General features: G+C 37.3%; 1 protein-coding gene across 4 annotated transcripts in view; it reads left to right on the forward strand.

The window, feature by feature from the left end:
• LOC150095098 (HEAT repeat-containing protein 5B) overlaps positions 1-22,285 on the forward strand; it is a 665,516-nt gene that overhangs the window by 262,640 nt on the left and 380,591 nt on the right. For all 4 annotated transcript variants that reach the window (XM_090410861.1, XM_090410863.1, XM_090410862.1 and 1 more), the window contains one exon: positions 15,007-15,081. In XM_090410861.1, the coding sequence (XP_090266987.1) occupies positions 15,007-15,081 (75 nt within the window). The remainder of the gene's footprint in view (positions 1-15,006; positions 15,082-22,285) is intronic.

Consider the following 22,285-nt stretch of genomic DNA (forward strand, 5'->3'; position numbering starts at 1 on the left):
CTTTTATACTGCAAGTTTAGTGTTTTGCCTAACGACAATGCTGTAGCCCATGAAGTTTTAACTGAGGCTCGGCTTATTCCATACAAATTTATTCTGTTGTCTATTTCCAAATTTAATTTGCCATCTTCACTAAAAACTGAAATGTTTTACTTGTTCTATTGGTTCTCCATTGAAAATGCAGCTGAAGTTTGCTATGTTCTCACCTATTTTAATAGTTTAGCTTTGTTTATTGCTGATTTCTGTGCCAATTTGTTATAGTTGTTATACAATTTAGTAAGAGGAGTCTCTCAAGAGTAATTACTCCAGGCATCTAGGAACTCCTTCAGCTTTCTTGTCACTTTCAACATCTTTGATTCCTTTCACAGTACTCTTTCCTCCATTTCTGAGGCTTTTTCAATAGCCTCCAGAACATTTTCCCACCTTCCTGGTATTTGTTTTCTATATTCTTACTGAAGTCTTCCCATGACTCTTCTTTAATTACTTTTATACATAACTTTGGTCTCTTACCTTTTTATCTGTATTCTTTTAGGGCATCTGCTGACTTATTCACTAGGAAGGTTCAGTATGCTTTCTTCTTTTCTGCAACTGTCTCGTGAACATTTTGTATCCACCATGATGTTCTTATTTTTCTATCCTATTTTTTTTAAATTTTTTTTTTTTTAATGCTACAGACTCCAAGGTTTGGTTCTTGATTTCAAACTGTTCTATTTTTTTCTTGAATACTGTTTGTATAGTTGAGTCTATAGTTTACATATAAAAGCTACTAAACTTTAATTCTCTTTAAAACTTTCTTACATACTGTGCTTTTCAATGTTGTATTTATTTTTATTCTACTTAATGATGGTCACTTCCTATTTCAAATCCTCTATACATGCTATAATAAATTTAGTTTAATCCTTTATCCAAGTGTAAGCAAACAAAGTTTGTGCCTGAAGTATTTTCAGGACTGACGCTACTCGTGGTAAAAGTGGAACATGCTGTCATCACTCCTTGTCTTAGTATCTCCCATAATGCAAAGCACATCTCCTTGCAGACATCTATAATGCTATACATTAAGGGAAGGGCCACTACTCAGACCGGTTTCAACCTTTATTGAATGTTCAAGTACAGGTCAAACTCCAAAAACTCAGCGTTGTTTTCCTCAGTAACAGGCTCACCCTGCAACTGAGAAGAAAAGTCATTTGCAGGGTGAACAACTTGGCTCTACACTGTGGCAGGCTCACCCCGCCACCGAGTAAGAGCAACTCATTTGCTCATATCTCATCTGAGGGATAACAGCAACAGCCGTGCCTCAGTTAAGTTCACGGGCTACGGCATTGCCATTCATTACCCCCCCCCCCCCACACACACACACACAGGACCTGGGTGACAGCAACAGCAGAGCCTCAGTTAAAACTTCATGGGCTACAGCATTGTCATTCATCCCACAAGCTTCCAACCAGTTTCGACCTTTGTTGAGGTCTCGTCAGTGGGAGCAAGACCCAGAGGTGGTGATACTAAAGTGGAAGCAATGGAGAAGTCATATTTACCTATACGAGTTGCCAAAAGGTGTCTCACCTTATTATTAAAAATTACTCTGGATTTAGAGAAAGATGTTGGAAGTTTTTTTCCACTTGGTTAGACTATAATAAATTTAGTTTAATCCTTATCCAAGTGTAATCAAACAAAGTTTGCGCCTGAAGTATCTTCAGGACTGAGGCAACTCGTGGTAAAGGTGGACCAAGCTCTCATCACTCCTTGTCTTAGTATCTCCCATAATGCAAAGCACATCTTCTTGCGGACATTTATAATGCTGTGCATTAAGGGAAGGACCACTACCCAGACCGGTTTTGACCTTTATTGAGGTCTCGTCAGTGAAAGCCAGACCCATAGGTGGTGATACTAAGATGGAAGCAACGGAGAAGTCATATTTACCTATACGAGTTGCCAAAAGGTTCTCACCTTATTATTAAATGACTTCGGATTTAGAGAAGGATGTTTGAAATTTTTTCCACTTGGTTCGACTATAATAAATTTAGTTTTATCCTTTATCCAAGTGTAAGCAAACAAAGCTTTTGCCTGAAGTTTCTTCACGACTGAGGCAGCTCGTGGTAAAGGTGGACTAAGCTCTCATCACTCCTTGTCTCCCACTGATGAGACCTCAATAAAGGTCAAAACCGGTCTGGGTAGTGGCCCTTCCCTTAATGCATAGCATTATACATGTCAGCAATGCGATGTGCTTTGCATTATGGGAGATACAAAACGAGTGATGAGAGCTTGGTCCACCTCTACCACTCTCCCACTCTCTCTCTCTCTCCCATGTCAACCCAGGAACAACTCCTGACTAGCTTATTCAGTTATCTAGGTCATATTCAGTAATCATATTATTATTACGGGCAACTCCAAGGAGTCCTTAGACTCAACGAGGGATTCCCTAAACATCATGTCAAGAACAACTATTCAACATCCACACAGTATCTATCATACTTTGCCTAGAACTCATTCACAGTCATGGCACCCACAACAAACCGTGGCAGCTTATTCCACTCATTCACCACTCTCCAAGTAAAATACCTGGTTCTAACACTCTTGCCCAGTTTCCATGGATGGCCACTAATCCTCCCACCACCAGTCCTGTTCTGAAAAATATCCCCTGAATTAATCTTATAGAAACTCTTCAGTAATTTGAATGTCTCAATCATATCACCCCTTTTTCACATATCAACCAATTTCTGCAACCTAGAAATCTTCAACCTGTTCTCATAAGGTTCATTCCATAGACCTGCTATCATCTTGGTCACTCGCCTCCGGATCCTCTCCACCTACTTCCCATCAAGAAGAAACCCTGGTGCCCAGATCTGGGCACATTAGTCAAGGTGGGGTCTTATCAAGGCTCGATACAGAGGAACGATAACTTGCTTGTCTCTGCTCGTCAAAGTATTCGTCAGTAACCAAGTGATTTGATGAGCTGATTTAGCCACTTTTGCAATGTGCTCCCCCCCCCCAAACTTCAACTCCCTATCCACAACCACTCCCAAATCCCCTTCGTCAATCTCCTGGAGTACAGTGTTCCACCAATGTGGTATACTGCTACTAATCTTTTCACCCCAAAATGCATAACCTTACACTTCACCATATTAAGTTGACATCCATTCTCCTTAGCCCAGTCCTCCAATCTATCCAAATCATCCTGAAAAATTTTGACATCATGTGCATTCACTATTACTCTACCCAACTTTGCATCATCAGCAAACAAATGAACAGTTCCTCTCAGATCCTTTCCTATATCGTTAATGAACAAATTAAATAGTAGTGGTCCAAGAACAGAACCTTGTGGCACACCACTAGTCACAGGCCGTGTTTTGGACTCTACTCCTGAATAAACTACTCTCTGATATCTCTCCATCAACCACCCTCCTGTCCATCTCACCAACCCTATAATCCATCCCCATATGCTGCAGTTTAGTGATTAGAATTCCATTCTAATCACGATCTGATTAGAATTCCATTCTAATCCTGTCAAAGGCCTTGGCAAGGTCAGCAGTATCACTGTAAACCCATTTCCCTTATCCAGTTCAGCCATACATACCCCCTCCCCCCATACAGTATCCCATTTTCATTTATCCGTTCCTGTATTTTTCTCTTGACTACTTTCTCCAAAAGCCTTGACAGCGACTCCTGATATGCTGATTGGTCAGTAATTTGCAACAGCAGTCTTGGAACCTCCTTTATGCAGTGGAACTATTTTACCCTCTTTCCACCCCTTCGGGACTAACCCGGACCGGAGACTCAAATTAAACATAATGGTCAAGGGCACTGACAATTCTTTTGCCGCTTCACGTAAGACCCGAGCTGGTATACCATCCAAACCCACAGATGTATTCACATTAAGGTTTTGTAATATACTATTCACCTCCATTTCATTCACCTCAATTCCCGTATAACCTGTTGGATCTTTCATTCCTGCAATATCACCACCTGAATGATATACTCTTACAAAGTACTCGCTCACTATCCACTATATCAGCTGATTCAGTTACCTCCCTACCATTGGCATTCCTTAAAATCATTCTGCCGTATCCATTTTTTTCTTTTACTTGCAGCATATCAACAGCACAGCAACACAGACTGCTGTGCACAGACTTTAAAATAAGATCGAAGATGAGAACCTCTGGATGCCATGGGATGAAGACAATTAAGTGGTTTCGCTTAAAAGAGGAGAGTGTGAGGAATTGTTTTAGGGAGAGGGTGTTAGAGAGGATTCCGGATGGACTGGAAAATGTACAAAATTGGTGGAAACATAAATCAAAAGTAATCCTGAACTGTGCAATCGAGGGTCTTGGTGAGACATCTGGAAAGTTAGAGAGCAGAAAGAGGGTTGGTGGTGGAATAATAATGTAGAAGTGGCAGTGACAGCTGAGAGGAAGGCAAAGCAGATGAGTCAAGAGTGGAAGAGGACAAAGAGGTGTACAGAGAGAGAAAGCAAGAAGCCAAGAGAGTTGTGGCACAGGCAAAGGCCATGGCATATGCTCATCTGTATGCTCAATTAGAAACAAAGGAACGACAGAGAAAAATTTACCAACTAGCGAAATGTAGAAATAAAGCAGCAAAGGATATCTTACATGTGAGGCAGATCAAAGACGCTGAAGGAAGAGTATTATGGAGGGATGTGGACATAAGAAACAGATGGAAAATATACTTTGAGGGACTTTTGAATAAGGAAAATGCAAGGACTCACAGAGAAGATGGGCAGCCTTCTGAGGGGATGGTGCAGAACATCAGTAGAGTGGAAGTGACGGAGGCCATTAAGAGGATGAGGAATGGAAATCAGCGGGCCCTGACAGAATTCCAGTGGAGACATGGAAGGCACTGGATGAAGAGGGAATTGACCTGCTGTGGGACATGTTCATGAAAGTTTGCCAACAGGAAAATATACCCAAGGAATGGAGGGAGAGTACTCTTGTCCCCATCTACAAGGGTAAAGGGGATGCACAAGACTGTAAAAATTACAGAGGAATAAAGTTGATGTCCCACACAATGAAAATCCTAGAAAGGGTTCTTGATGGTAGATTGAGGAAGGAGGTGGAGATTGCAAAGGAACAATTTGGCTTCATGCCTGGTAGATCAACAACAGATGCTATCTTTGGGTTATGGCAGATGATGGAAAAGTATCGAGAGAAACAAAGGGAGCTACATCTGGTATTTATTGATCTGGAGAAAGCATACGAGAGAGTGCCAAGGCAAGAAGTCTGGAGGTGTCTTAGGGAGAAGAAGGTTCTGGAGAAATATGTCAGGTTGGTGAGGGAGATGTACAGAAATGTGAAGACAAGTGTTCAGACCTGTCTGGGACAGACAGAAAGTTTTTAATTAAGTAGCTTGCATCAAGGGTCAGCATTAAGTCCGTTTCTGTTTAAAATTGTGATGGAGGAGGTGAGAGAAGATGCACCTTGGACAATGTTGTATGCAGATGACATCTTGCTGTGTGCAGATTCAAGAGAAGAAGCGGGAACTAAACTGGAAAGATGGAAAAAAGTACTGGAAGAGAGAGGTATGAGACTGAGCAGAAGTAAGACAAAGTGTATGTGTTGCACAGTGGGTGGCGGACAGATTCAGATCTGGAGCTGGAAGGAAATGTCATCAGGAATGTGAGAGACTTTAGATACTTAGGTTCAACAGTGGAAGAAGATGGAGGAGCGGAGAAGGAAGTGGGATGCAGGATACAAGTAGGTTGGAGGAACTGGAGGGACATGGCTGGAGTGTTATGCGATAAGAGGGTATACTGATCAATCTTAAAGGTAAAATCTACAGGCCCTGAGGAAAAATAACATCAGCAGGATGGAAGTAGCAGAGATGAGAATGCTTAGGTGGATGTGCAGTGTGACCAGAAAGGATTGTCTGAGAAATGAATATGTCAGGGGAACAGTGAAAGTTACAAACTTAGGAGCAAAAATACAGGAGGCAAGGTTGAGATGGTTTGGTCATGTGATGAGGAGGGAGGACGAATATGTGGGAAGAAGGGTCATGCAGATGGATGTGCAAGGAAGGTGGAAGTGTGGGTGGCCAAAGAAGAGATGGAGGGAGCTGGTAGAAGAGGACTTGAGGATGAAGAACTTGGATGTGGTGACAGCCCAAGACAGGAAGGTGTGGAGGAGACTCATTATCAACAGTGACCCCACTTAAGTGGGAGAAGTTGCAGAAGAAGAAGATATCGAAAAAACTGTTTGGGATTCTCTTAGCTTGTGTGACTAGTTTTTTTTCATAATCCACTTTTGCTTTTCTTACCATACTTGTTATCCTTCTGGCCTGTGCTTTATACTGTTTGTGGGCCTGCAGGTTACCTTTGTCCTTACATTCCCTCCACAGTTGTTTCTTTTTTTGCAGCTCAAGCTTAATGGTGTTATTTATCCATTTAACCCCTACTTGATTTACTATCCAGACTCTAGGTATACAGTCAGTCATTGCCTCCTTCAAACGCTCTTTTACCACTTCCCGTGCACCATCAACCTCCAGCCCTTGCAGTTTTACAAGCCATGGCACTGAACCAAGCAATCTCCTAAGCTTGTCATACTTACAGCCTGGTAATTCCACATGTACCCTGTCTTAATTGAAAATTTCACGCATTTAGCCACCTCCCAGGTCAAGACCTTATGATCACTCTCACCAATTGGTGGCAACGTGGTCATATTTAATACAGTCAAATTTTCAGATGCAGTTACTAGGTCAAGCACTCTTGAACCCCTAGTATATTTCATTACTTGCTGTCTCAGGTAGTTATCTCTTAATAACTGCATAAAATCCAATTCCTTCCTCCCATGTGTCCTCTCCTCCTCCTCCTCCTTCCAATCACTGTTACCATAGTTGAAAACCCCCATAATAATTACCCTCCTTCCACTTGTTGCGTCTATTTGCTTATGCGTACTATCTCCACCATCAATTCCATCACCTGGTCTATAGCAGTACCCAACGGTATATTTTGTTCTGCTAGTCTCTATCTCACAGCAAATAACCTCAGATGTGCTCTTTTCACTATCCTGCAGTTCATCTTCTATTCTCCTTGGCTGCAGTTCATCAGCTATCATCTCCCCCCATTTTTTTCTCTCTATCCTTCCTGAACACGCTATGCCTTTCACATTCTATCCTACTAGCTATATCATCATCTGTCAGCCATGTCTCACTAATGCCAATAACCTGTGGCCAGGAAGAGCCAACCAAAGCCAAAAATTCTTCCTTCTTGTTCCTAATACTCTTGGCATTAGTATACATGAAGTGCAGAAGCCCATTAGTTCCACCCCTATCTTGATGCCTTATACTAACTATCCCATTCTGATATGTTGTCCTTCGTACTAGCTCTGGCATATTATACACATTCTTACACTCAACTGCTTTACTGATGTGTGCATAGGAAAATCTTTTCCTGTCATTCACTCACTCACTCTGTCACATATATGCACAGCTAAATAGAGGAAGCTATTTCATTGAAAAGCAAAACATAATTATATAATATGATGATATAATCCTTACACACTCACATAAGATTACTGAATATGACCTAGATAACTGAATAAGCTAGTCAGGGGTTTTTCTTGGATTGACATGAGAGAGAGTGGTAAAGGTGAACCAAGCTCTCATCACTCCCTGTCTTAGTATCTCCCATAATGCAAAGCACATCTTGTTGCAGATATATATAATGCTATGCATTAAGGGAAAGGCCACTACCCAGACTGGTTTCGACCTTTATTGAGTTTTCGTCAGTGAGAGACAAGGAGTGATGAGAACTTGGTCCACATTTACTATGAGTTGCCTCAGTCCTGAAGATACTTCAGGTGCAAACTTGGTTTGCTTACACTTGGATAAAGGATTAAACTAAATTTATTATAGTCTAACCAAGTGGGAAAAAACTTCCAACATCTTTCTCTAAATCCAGAGTAATTTAATAATGAGGTGAGACACCTTTTGGCAACTCATGTAGGTAAATATCACTTCTCCATTGTTTCCACTTTAGTATCACCACCTGTGGGTCTGGCTCCTACTGACCAGACCTTAACAAAGGTCGAAACCTGTTGGAAGCTTGGGTGATGAATGACAATGCTGTAGCCCATGAAGTTTTAACTGAGGCTGGGCTATTGCTGTCACCCAGGTCCTGGGTGGGGAGTAATGAATGGCAATGCTGTAGCCCGTGAAGTTGACCGCGGCACAGCTGTTGCTGTTATCCCTCGAATGAGATATGAGCAAATCAGCGGCTCTTGCTCGGTGGTGGGGGTGAGCATGTTACTGAGGGGAACAATGCTGAGTTTTTGGAGTTTGACCTGTACTTGAACATTCAGTAAAGGTCGAAACCAGCCTGGGTAGTGGGCATTCCCTTAATGCATAGTATTATACATGTCTGCAAGGAGATGTGCTTTGCATTATGGGAGATACTAAGACAAGGAGTGATGAGAGCTTGGTTCAATTTTATCACGAGTTGCCTCAGTCCTGAAGATACATCAGGCGCAAACTTTGTTTGCTTACATTGGGATAAAGGATTAAATTAAATTTATTAAAGCATGCACAGAGGATTTGAATTAGGAAGTGACGATCATTAAGTAGAATAAAAATAAATACAACATTGAAAAGAACAGTATGTAAGAAAGTTTTAAAGAGAATTAAAGTTTAGTAGCTTTTATATGTAAACTATAGATTCAACTATACAAACAGTATTCAATAAAAAAATAGAACAGTTTGAAATCAAGAACCAAACCTTGGAGTCTCAATGGCATTAAAAAAAATAAAGGATAGAAAAATTAGAACATCCTGGTGGATACAAAATGTTCACAAGACAGTTGCAGAAAAGTAGAAAGCATACTAAACCTTCCTAGTGAATAAGTCAGCAGATGCCCTAAAAGAATAGAGATAAAAATGTAAGAGACCAAAGCTATGTGTAAAATTAATTAAAGAAGAGTCATGAGAAAACTTCAATAGGTATATAGAAAACAAATACCAGGAAGGTGGCTATTTTTCACTAGCTGGAGGCTATTGATAAAGCCTTAGAAATGGAGGAAAGAGTACTGTGAAAGGAATCAAAGATGATAAAAGTGTCAAGAAAGTTGAAGAAGATCTTGAATGCCTGGAGTAATTACTTTTGAGAGACTTCTCTTACTAAATTGTATAACAACTATTACAAATTGGCACAGAAAGCAGCAATAAACAGAGCAAAATATTGCAGAAACAAGTAAAATATTTCAGTTTTTAGTGAAGATGGCAAATTAAATTTGGAAATAGACAACAGAATAAATAAGTGAATGTGGTATGGTCTGTAGCCAGCTGAATAAATTTGTATGGAATAAGAGAAAATTAGGCAAAATACTAAACTAGCAGTATAAAAGACAGTGTTCTAAACAGTTTTAAATTAAGTCTAATATTTAATGGTACCCGTTGCCTAACTAAAAACAATAAATTACAGGATAACCACAGTAATTAACGTTAATAAAATGAAAGTACAGATATTTCATACTGAAAATAACAGTACATCATCAGTGCATAGAAACAAGCAAATCAAAGAAGTGGGAATATAAGGAATAAACAACAGTAGGTTTACCAATTAAAAATGGTTGCCATGAGCTAAAAATTAATATATTAATTAATAACATTAAAACTATTTTTGATGCTTACATAGAATAAGAATCTCCCAAATGTTTGGGGAAGAGAGAGACAATCGTTCTGATTCAGGTTTGGCTGATGTAAAAGGGCTTTGCAACTTTCTATGAAAAAGCGTTCATATTTAAAATTGCTTCTATGGACAAGATGAGCTTTATCCCACCAGATACTGCGTTTAGTGTCAATACCATGTTGTGCAAGACCAGACTTTCGAGGTTTTATGTATTCAATATAACATTAATGTTCATTAATTCTTTTTTCCACAGAACGGCCTGTCTGCTCAAAGTATGTCAAATTGCATTCACAAGTTATATGGACAGACAGGCCGTTCTGTGGAAAAAAAAGTTATTGAACATTAATATTATATTGAATACATAAAACCTCAAAAGACTGGTCTGGTACAACATTGATATTGACACTAAACACAATTATCTGGTGGGATAAAGCTCATCTTCTCCATAGAAGCAGTTTTAAATATGAATTCAAAGAAAGTTGCAAAGCCCTTTTACATTGGCCAAACCCGAATCAGAATGATTCTCTCACTTCTCACTCTCTCTCCCAAAAGTTTGGGAGATTCTCATTCTATGCAAACATCAAAAATAGTTTTAATATTATTTATTAATTTAATTTCTAGCACACAACAACCATTTTAAATTGGTAAATCGATTGTTGTGCGTACCTTGTATTTCTCACTTCTTTGATTTGCTTGTTTCTAAGCACTTAATACATACTGTTATTTTCAGTACAAAATATCTCTACTTTCATTTCATTAAAGTTACTGTATTTATCGTGCAATTTGTTGTTTACAGTTTTAAATTATAGATATGAGAGTTGGCTTAGAAATAAAGCACTTGATCAGAGATATGAGAGTTCTGAGAAAAATTAGAGGAGTGAATAGATGGTATTAATGGCAGAATCATATTAAAAATGATGACTTTAGGTAGGAACTTGGCATTGTTAGCATTCAAGAGCTTGTGAGCAGAGCTAACTTAATGTGGTATGGCCACTTAAACAGAATGTGTGATGAAAGGTTAGTAAAACAGATTTTTGATGCTAAGATGGGCAGAAAGAGAAACTAGAGGAAGACCAAGATGCAAGATCTAGATGGAGTGATTCAGTCAGAAGTACCTTAGAAGCAAGAAACGTTACATGTACAATATTGGAGTGCTGACAGGTAATAGACTAATTTGGAGGAAAACTGTTGATAGAGATTAATAATAATGTAAACTTAATCATGGATGAACATTCCTTGAGGGTACATATCAGGAAATTGATGATAATGATGATGACTTCTCTGAAGGCAAAATTCAGAGTTGTATAATGGTACCTATATACAAAATTAATTCAACAAGTCCCTATTAATGTTACACAAAAATCAATCTTTAAGATTGATTTTTGTACAAGTGAAAGTTAATGATGGTCATATTAAAAGAATTATATAAATTTTAAAAAAAAATAATTCAACTGACATTAAATCACAGATTATAAGAGAAATTAAAAAAAAAAAAAAGTACATAAGGTATTATCCATAACTTTCCACACTGGCTGGAGGGAGGGAAATTGATTCTATCCCTTCAAAGTATTCTCACTGCAAATTTAGGTGCAGATTCCAGCAATCAAATTACTGCTACACTAAGTTTTTTATTCTGAGTCTTATTCAAGTTAAGTCTCAGTATCATCCTCAAATCTCTTTCTTTGAGCTGCAATTTCATCTGGATGTGCAGATGTGGTGGAAAAATCAGCTTAACATGTGCCACTTTTCTGGTTGTTTGTGGCGATCAATCTAAGGATACCCAAGTAATGCCATAGTTTGGTTAACAGGTGATAGTTTGGTGTCCACAGAATTTAAATCATTATACTTCTTTGTTCAGAGATTTTTTTCTCCTAATGTGGTAGTGGATTCTTCTGAAATCATAATTTAAAATCATACTCACTTTCAATCCTATTATTAATATTGTGGACAAGAAGATTTTTTTTCTTCTTTGTAACTACATCACAAACACTTATTTTTGTAATGTTCATCACTGACCAGATTCAGAAACATAGTTTGTTGTAATCCATTGTATGTTCAAACCAGCTTGGACATATGATTAATCATTCACCGAGTAGATAGTATATCTGCTTTCTAATGGCTGTGGGTTCAAATTCCATTGAGAACACGGATGTCATTAGGCGGCAGCCAAATTTGTGAAGTCTATGGATCTTCAATCTGTTCTCATAGGGAGTATTCCATAGACCTTCCACAATCTTTTTCATCACCTCTTCATCCCGAGGGAATTAGGATGTCCGGATCTGTGTGCAGTAGTCCAGATGTAGCCGTATTAATATGTCCATATGTAGCCTTGTTAATATGTTCTTTAACAACCACGTTATCTGATATGCTAATTTTGGCTACCTTTGCAATATGTCTAAGCGTCATGTATTCTTGAACCAGACAGTTTTAGACTTCATTTATGTGAGATCCTTATTTGATAATCCAAGCAGAGTTGGATGATCCTGAGAGATTTGACCCTTACTAAAACAAAACTTGAAATAGACTACAAGGTTTGGAACTTGTTTGAATATGGAACAGAGATCACTTAGATTGGAAAGAGCCAGTGAAATTTAAAATTATTTTTTTCACAATATTTTTACAGTGATAATGGAAACACAGAAGAGAAGATATGATTTTGATGAATGGTATTTGTTTATAGTTAATGCATCACAGTTTAATTTGAAGGCTCTGCCATTAGGATTCTCCTGGTGAAAATGACTTCACATTTTCCTTTCTTGAAAGAAAAAAATTTTTTCCCCGCATTAAACTTGGCTGGATGAAAAATATCGTTATTGCTTTCAATAAAAATTGATTTCTTGGTGATACTAAAAGGTGGTATTGAAAGACAGAGTTGAATTGACAGAACTCTCTCTTGTCAGTTTTTTAGAAACTGTTAAGTGGCATTTACAGAGATCTTGTAGAAGACTTAATAAGCATAATAAGGCATAGCTTTAAAATCCCAACTTGCATTCACCTTGTGGGTTTCTTTCCCCCTACCTTGGATATTGTCAACATGGCAATATCCAAGGTAGGGAACAAACATGGCAAACTCTTCCATCAGGATTTTTTATGTAGGGAATAACAGTATTCCAGTAATTGAGTACTGTTGTTATTTTTGCTGTTGTATTAATCAGACAAACTGTGGATGTTATCTATAAGCTGAAGACTTCAATTAAGACTTAAAGTATAAGTAAATTTGCATAAATATATAGATAGATAGATAGCATACATCCATCAAAATGCAATTAGTATGCCAGCATGTAATTTTGATGCCTGAAAAACTGACTATAGTTGACTCTTACTATAATAAACTCACAGGGACTTCAGAAATAGTTGGCTGTAGAGATTTTTATTTAGAGCAACATTGTACTTATGGGCCTTTGGTTTTTTTTTTTTTTTTTGTTAGTTTTAGTGAGTCAGTTTGTTACAATAGTGGTTACTATACTTAGTCAACCATAGGACAATTTGAAGTTCATTTGAATTCAGCACATTAAAATTAAATGGCTCATCTACACACCTCAAAGCAAATTTTCTATTTCTTTTTCAGAGAAATCATCTAGAATGATCCTTTACAAGTCTCATTCCTCGTTGGACTACACTTTAAATCTGATAATCTAGATGATAGCTTCATTTATATACATTGAGCAAGTGAAAGTTTGTGTTAGTTGCACTTTCTTAAAACACAATTAAAAATACTTAGCTCATTTTAGACTATCAGTAAGTATTTTTATAGAGGATCTTACTCATGTATTGAATATACATTGAACATTGCATGGACAAGTGATAATCAGATAGTGCCAGATCTGTACTTGATCTGTGTACTTGTTCTGATTGTTGAAGTTGATCTGCTTTTTATTGCAGTAACAACAGTTCATTTAATATAGGATTTGTCTTCAAAATTTGCAAAGTAGTTGTTGAAACACATGGGTGTGGCACTTAGTATCGTGTTGTATTTGAGTGTGTGTTACAAGTTATTTGTCATCCCTGAAGATGTCTCAGTGACTGAGATGAAATATTGGATGCATTAAAATCAGTTTTAATCCCTTCCTAGTGCTATAAATATTCCATTAAAGGTTAGCAAAACAGGTGTTTGATGGCAAGATGGCAGGAAAGAGACCTAAAGGAAGACCAAGGTCTAGGTGGATTGATTCAATCAGATGTGCCTTAAAAGCATGCAATGTTAGATAGGCAATATGGGAGTGTCCACAAGTAAGAGACTAATATGGAGGAAAATTGTAGATAGGAGATTAATAATAATGTAAACTTAATTATTCAGGGCTGTCATAGTAACCTGAACACCTGTTAAGGGTACATATCAGGAAATTGATGATGATGATGAGGCACTTTTTTACTGTATCAGTCCATATAGAGCTTGGTTTTACTCTAGGTCCTCTTTCTGCCATACTGACAAAAAAAAGTGCTTTTATTGCTAACCTTTCCTTTCTCATTCTGTTTAAGTGACCATACCACCTGAGATTAACAAATTCCTGACAGCTAACAATATTATCAAGTTCTTTCCTGATATCCTCATTTTTAATATCATGCTGTCCTTGATGTCATCTCTTTCCTCTCCCCAGTCTCTCTCTCTCTCTCAGAACTCTTATATACGGGCTCTAGTTTTTGATTAAGTATTTTATCTTATCAGATCCATAAGTTAAAATTGCTAGTTTTGTGTTTTGACTAGTTTCTCTCTTATTCCATATAAAGTTATTTGATTTCTTACCAAACTAGTTTTGCTTATTCTGATTATTTCCATATTTATTTTGTTTTTTTAATTCATTCTTCACAAAAAATTTCTGCCTAAATAGCTGAAATGTTTTATTTGTTCTATAGGTTCTCCATTCAGGATGCAATTGATGTTTTTAATGCTTCTCTATATTTGCATGTGCCAAATCTGTTCCACCAGTTATTCAATTTAAGTAGGGAATCGTGCAGAGTTGTATTGGATTTATTTAAGAGTATGACATCATCTGCATAAAGTAAATCACTGAGATTTTGATATCAGGTGTAATGCCATTTTCCTTCATAATGCGAACCATATGGATGATAAATAACAGTGTAGATAATTTATGCCCTCACATATAATTTAAAATCAAACTATCTTCCTTAACCTCTAAATTCTAACTGCTGACTTAACTCACATATAGACTATGTATTTCTCAATATAATGTACCGTTTACACCATAAAATCATAGCATTTTGAATATCTTTTCTCTTGACATTGTGAACTTAGATTCAGATCCTTGTATACTGAATTTATTTAATTTAATATATTTTTTATATAGCTTAGAATTTATAAGTGGGTATTAAGATGTTTTGTAAAAAATTTTAAATGATCTTAATTTTTGTATTTGTTTTAGCTTCAGCCCAATAGTGCTTCTGGATCTGGAGCATTGGAGCATGATCATAGTGCTCTTTACAAAAGCCTGAAGAAGGTATACCATATGATATTTAAGTTAGACGTTTTCTTTTTTTTTTTTTTTTCAATTTTTAGGAAATTTTTATTTTATTTATAAATGCAGTTTAGGTGCAAAGTATTCAAATGCAATATTTTATTTTATTTTTTTATTTGTCATGCTATTGTTTTTTGTAGTCCTCATAGCTCTCAGTATTGACAATTTCCCCTTTGTTTGGAAAGATCTGATTTCAAATCCTGATACTTTTAGGATACAAAGAATCTTTATGAAGGCTTTTCAACTGAAGGTAATTTAGTCGGTATCATAAAGAGGTTGTAGAATTTTTCATCCTGCAAAAGCATGCAGATTGGCCAAACGAACACACATCTTTGTTCTTTGGAACAGTTTTCCTCATACTTTTTTTTATTATGATTATAATCTTCAGCTCTTCAAGAAATATTTATTTCTTCTGTTCTCTCTCTCTCTCTCTCTCTCTCTCTCTCTTTCTGTTTAACCACTCTCCCCCCCCCCCCCTCACAAACACACACAGTACTGTCATGTTATTGATCTTGGTCTTGGTGGTACTTGTGTGTGCGCGTGCGGAGATAATATAAAAAAACAAAAAATTAATAGACATAATACAAGTCTTATAGTCTTAGTTGCTTTGGTCATAACGGAGCTATTATGGGCTGGTTATCATGCAATATATAGCAAGTCCCACCTTTACATGGTATGGCTATTTCTGCAAATAGGGCTCTGGTGAAGCAAATATTGCAGCCATTAAATGCATATCTTCCCTAGTTGGAAAAAATAGACCTTTTGGTTGCAATGTCTTTCATTGCTGGCTTACATAGCAGAGCTGTGCTTTTTGGTGGTGTAAAGTGGCTACTGCCATGTTTCATCTCCAGAGTAAGGCCTCCTGTTTTTGTCCCCCTCTCTTGCCCCATGCAGTACAAGTAATTGGGCATGCTCAGTACATTGCTCTATTATTGAACTAGGAAATCAGCATCTACCCCATTTGAGGGTTCAGTAGTAAATCAGCATTCTGTAAGCAGGCTGCCAGGTGGGACCAGGTGGCACATGGGACCAAACCTAATGGTCATGCATCTTTATCTATTCGAGGCTTTCCAACTTTTGAATAATCCTGCTGCCATGTACTCTGCCAGGTCATGCCTGGAGGGAGACTTAAGTTAGTTGTGCATAAGAGGGGCATTGTCCGATACCATGCTTGGACTACAGTCTGGTTGTACTAGTCTCTCACCCCAGCTGTATGTCCCTACTTTTTAAGTTTCCTGAATTCAACAACTCTTACATGAGAGGCAGTTATATAAAAAACCTCCCATAAAAAATATGAAAAATAAACAGAATTGGGAAAACAATGAAAACATACTCCCCTGCTGTGCCAAACAAAATCTTCCAATAAAAAATACTTCCAACACCATCATTTGTGGCATCATTCATGTACTTCAGCTGCAACAGAGACATAAATTAATATATGCATGATTTATGATTCATTATTATTATTATTTGACACCTTCAGGGAGTCCAAAGACTCATCGAGGAGGACACCCACTCCGCAACTCTCCGTCTCCACCACTCAACCTTATCCACCAACTGCATCATCATTATTGTCATTCATGTTTTGCATGTAGCAAGGATTGAAATGGCTTTGAACCATAATAAAATGCTCCTCTCAGAACAATTCAGTAATTTTTTTTCCTTCTAATTGCACAAATAAATAATCCTGGGTAGAAATTTTTTTATCATGAATTTTTTATCTACCTGAATTGGAACAGTTTACTTGATCCTCTGAAGATATATTTCCAGGCTGGAGCAAAAAAATTTCACACCCAGACAATGCTCCACCTGAGGGAGGGGAAAGACACATACACACATACACACATTTCTTTTTTTTATTTATTCATTTATTTATATTTAATATACATAAATTTATATTTATTTATTGACTAATCAGGATTAATGATTCTATATTATTTTCGACCATCTAATGAACGCAAGAAATTAACATAAACTGGGATGTATATTTTTTCCTGTGGAGTCTAAATCTAATGCACGATAGGTAGATGTGTCAAAGAGTAAGTCCATGATCTTTTTCATATAATCTCTGGTGTTTAAGAGAACTGTAGAGTTACCTTTATCTGCCTTTTAAGATGATAATTTCCCTATTTTTCTTCAAACTAAACATAGCTCTTTTTTCTAAAGGCGTGATATTTTGGTTTAGAGCTCTTGAAGATGAGTGAATGATGGCGCTTTTCAGTCTGAGATCATTTGCTTTGGGTTCCGGTAATGATGAAACTGCCTTTTCTATGTTACATATGATGTCCACTTTAGGAATGTGGTCTGGGGCAATAGCAAAATTGAACTCTTTCTTTAGTATACTAACTTCCGGTTTTGATAAAGCGTGGTCAGAGAAGTTAAAAATTACTTTGTTATCTGGCAGATTAGGTCTTAGGTGATTAGGCAGATTAGGTGAAAACAGTTATAAGCTCGACTTATAACTGTTTTCATAAAGACCGCTGAATTTTTCAATTTGACTTTTTTTATTGATAGAAAAGGCCTTGTTAAAGCTATTGTTTATCATTTTATCTAAAAGTGACCATAGGTTTTGGTCTATATTGTTGGAGGTGTCTTCGTATATTTGATAGCATGTCATATCTCATCATCATCATCAAATTCCTGCATGTACCCTCAAGGGGTGTACAGGATATGATAGTACTACATGAAAAAAATTACATCATTATTAATTTCCTATCTACAATTTTCCTCCAAATCAGTCTGTTACTTGTCAACACTCCAATATTATCAGATCTTATATTTCTATCGTCTAAAGCACTTTGTACCGTATCAATCCACCTATATCTTGGTCTTCCTCTCGGTCGTTTTCCTGCCAACCTGGCAGAGAACACTTGTTTTGCTAATCTTTCCTCGCCCATTCTGTTTAAGTGACCATACCACCTGAGATTAGCTCTGCTAACGCATTCCTGGATGCTGACAATGTCAAGTTCTTTCCTAATATCCTCGTTTTTAATATGATACTGCCATTGATGCCATCTGTTCACGCCTATAATCTTTCTCAGGACTCTCGTATCTGAAGTCTCTAGTCTTTGGTCAAGTGTTTTACTTCTGACCCAGCTCTCAGATCCATAAGTTAAAACTGGTTTGAACACTGTCTTGTATACAGCTAATTTAGTGTTCTGACTAATTTCTCTCTTATTCCATATGAATTTATTCAATTGACTTCCCACCATACCAGCCTTGCTGATTCTGTTGTCTATTTCTATATTTAATTTACCATCTTCAGTAAAAATCGTGCCTAAATAGCTGAAATGTTTTACTTGTTCCACAGGTTCTCCATTCACAACACAGTTGACATTTTCAATGATTCTGCCTATTTTCATTGTCTTTGTCTTTTTATTGCTGACCTTCATACCATATCTATTACAACAGCAATTCAATTTAGTCAGGGAATCTTGCAGACTTGTAGCGGATTTATTTAGAAGTATAACATCGTCTGCATAAAGCAAAGAGCTGACATTAACATCTCCAATTTTGATATCATGTTTAATACCACTTTCCTTCATAATGTGATCCATATAGATAATGAATAACAGAGGGGATAATGTACATCCTTGTCTCACACCAGATTTTACATTAAACCATCTTCCTGTACTTCCTTCAATTCTAACTGCTGACTTACAACTCAAATAAAGACTAAGTATTGCTTGATATAATGTCCCATTGACACCATATAACTGCAGCGTATTGAATAGCTTCTCTCTTGGGACCTTGTCATATGCCTTTTCCAGATCGACAAAACTTAAATACAGATCTTTGTTATATTCCCATGCTTTCTCGACTATTTGTCGTAAAGTGAAGATCTGATCCTGACATCCTCTATTTGGCCTGAATCCAGATTGTTCTTCACCAAGCTTTTCTTCCACAATTTTTCTCAACCGTTTCTCAAGTATACTTGCATAGATCTTGCCAGGAACACTCAGTAGGGAAATACCTCTGTAATTCTCACATGCAGTTTTATTTCCCTTTTTATATATGGGTACTATGAGAGCTCTACTCCAATCATCGGGAATTCGTCCCTCTGCCCAGGCTTTCTGAACTATGCAGTGCAGCCACTGTAAGACTCATATACCACCATACTTCAGCATTTCTGGTCGAATATCATCTACTCCTGCTGCCTTTCCACATTTCAAGCCTTTGATAACTTTTTCTACTTCAAGTATGGATATGTATTCCTGACTGTATGCCTGGTCAGTGTTTTTTTACCACTGTGCTGTCATCACTGCTTGTTTCATTTAGCAGTTTTTCAAAGTAATTACTCCATACATCAAGGATATCTTTTTCTCCCGTTTTCATGTCACCTTTATCATCTCTAACTCCTTTTACAGCACTCTTTCCTCCATTCTTAAGCTTCTTCAACAACCTCCAGAATAATTTGCCACCTTCTTGATATTTATTTTCTATATTCTTGCCAAAGTCCTCCCATAACTTTTGTTTAGCTAGTTTTACACAGTGTTTAGCATTCTTGCATTTGTCTCTATATTCTCTAAGAGCACAAGCTGACTTATTTGACAGGAACTTTTGGTATGCTTTCTTCTTTTCCTTCACCGCCTCTTTAACCTCCTGTGTCCACCAGGGAGTTCTGATTTTTTTATCCTTACAAACAACCTCACCACATGCCTCTGTGGCAGAATCAATCAATGTTTTCTTCAGAGTTTGCCACTGAATCTCCAAGGTTTGATTCCTGTTCTCAAACTCTTTCATTTTTCCTTCAATAATCTTTGTGTATTTTAGTCTACAGCTCACATCTGAGAGCTGCTGAACTTTTATTCGCTTTAAAACTTTCTTACATGTTATTCTTTTCAATATGAAATTCAATTTTATCCTGCTCAAGACTAAATAGTGATCACTTCCAATTTCAAATCCTCTGTACACTCTGGTGTCCTGCACCAGGGAGAAAACATCACTATCAACAATAACATAGTCGATGAGACTTTTCTTATTCCTAGCCTCTGCTCTCCATGTGAATTTGTGCACATTTTTATGTTGGAACATGGTATTTGCAATAACCAGTCCATGTCCTGAGCAGAAATCCAACAGATATTTGCCATTATTATTAGCTTTGCTCTTTTCTCCAAAATTTCCCAAAATATTTTTGTATGTCTCACAATCATTTCCTACTCTGCTATTTAGATCCCCAACGAGGACCAACTTTTCATTTTTCATTGTGTCAGTTGCTTTTTCTAAAGCATCAAAAAATTCCCCCACTTCTACCTTAGTAGAACCTTCTGTGGGAGCATAGGCATAAATAAGTCTCATTGTCCAGTTCCCCATTCTCATATTTGCCCACATTACTCTACTTGAGACTGACTGCCATTCAAGAAGATTAGCCTCGTATTTTGTGTTGAATACTATGGCTACTCCTTCTTTTCCTTGATTGTCATTGCCTGAATATAACATTTTGTATTTATTGCTCAGAAAGATCTCACCAGTTTTGGTCTTTTTTTGTTTCAGTCCCCTATTATGTCGATCTGGTACTTTTCTAATTCCTCAGCTAGCTCCATTTCTTTGCCATTCAGGCTTCTTACATTGATAGTACCGATCTTTAACTCTGGTGATGTTGAGTTGGGGTTTATTTTCTGATTTGTTCCAGTAGCTGACTTTTCGCTGTTCACCCTGGTTCCTTGGTGAAAACGACGGGGGCCTTGTTTAACCGGGCGACGCCCCAGCCAGCATGAAATTTTGTCATGTTGTACCATCATTCTATATTTTGGTTTAACCAATAAGAATACAATTTGGTCGGCTAAATCCCAAATTGCCAGCCCATCGTCGTCCGTTCAGTATCCAAGTAGATACCCAACAGGGTGCACCACGAGAAGGTGAGGATTGTATATTAGGTCAGAAGCCCTGGTCGGTTCTCCGCATTCCTTTAAAGGCTATGTGAAGGTCTCCTTTCAGTTATACAGCTTTGACCCTTAAGCACCCCCATGTCATATCTACTTTGCTTAATTCAAATCTAACATGTTGTATTCTCTCACGTAAAAGCAACAAGGATGTTTTGAAATATATTTGTTTAGCCCTTTTTGAGTGGAACTGTTCTTTCAGAATTAGAAACTTAGGAATGATGTTGTAGTTCCTGCATCTTTTTAAGAAAGTAAGGTGGTTAATAAGTCTAGCTTTTTTACATTTAAGTTGCTCAAATCTGCATACCTGATTCCTCATTTCCCCATGGAGACGAAGGATTTTAGTAATTGATACTAAGTAAAAAACACCAAGGTTCGCCAACTTAACTGTCCGGCTTTGTCAGGGTGTATAAAAGGGTGTTTTTTACTTAGTATCAATTATTAAAATCCTTTGCCCAATATACAACCCAGTTTATGTTAATTTCTTGTAATCAGGATTAATTTAAGAATACTAATAGTGAAAGAAATATTGATAATTTAAATTTATTGAAATTTATTTATTTATTTCGTATCCAAACACAAGTGGTACAGCAGTAAGTAAGTGGTACAACATTATTTACAACAAATTAGGATACATTACAAATGATAACAGCTTAAATTTGGTAGGTGAATTATACAGGGAATAATAATTAAATATGAAAAAAAGGAAATTATACATAACTTATATACAATAAATATGGTCAGATGTTTTTCCAGTATCTTGCACAATCAACTGCTCTTTCTGTGCAGGATATAAGGTCCTCTTTTGGGCAAGGTGATGGAAGAAAGGGACAAGAAAGAAGGTGTTCCTTGGACTGGGTTGTCCCACACTCACAGTTATCTGGGCCATTGAGGTAGCCCCCATTTGATGAGGTTTTGTTTGCAGCGTCCTGTCGTTCGAAGTCTGTTGAGGCTTTTTCAAGTATTCCAGTCCAAGTGGGCACCATGTAGAAGATGTTCAGCTGTTGGAATACCAGTATTATTTTCAGGATATAGTGCAAGCCATTGTTGAAGTCTTGTCTCTGGCAGGTTTTTAGGTAGTTCAACAGTTGCCAGGAAGCTATGTCGGGATCTTTGTCTTTAGGGCACTACGGTCTGGCCGAATAGTGGGCGGCATTCATCATAAAAAGTTTTATTTATAGAGAAGATATAATCTGTGTGTGTGTGTGTGTGTGTGTGTGTGTGTGTGTGTGTGTGTGTGTGTGTGTGTGTGTGTTGTTGTTGTTGTTGTTGTTGTTATTGTTGTTGTTGTTGTTGTCATGGAT

This window comes from Typopeltis vanoorti, chromosome 21 (assembly GCF_054136105.1).
Source record: "Typopeltis vanoorti isolate ZY-2024b chromosome 21, IOZ_Tvanoo_1.0, whole genome shotgun sequence".
Taxonomy (NCBI): Eukaryota; Metazoa; Arthropoda; class Arachnida; order Uropygi; family Thelyphonidae; genus Typopeltis; species Typopeltis vanoorti.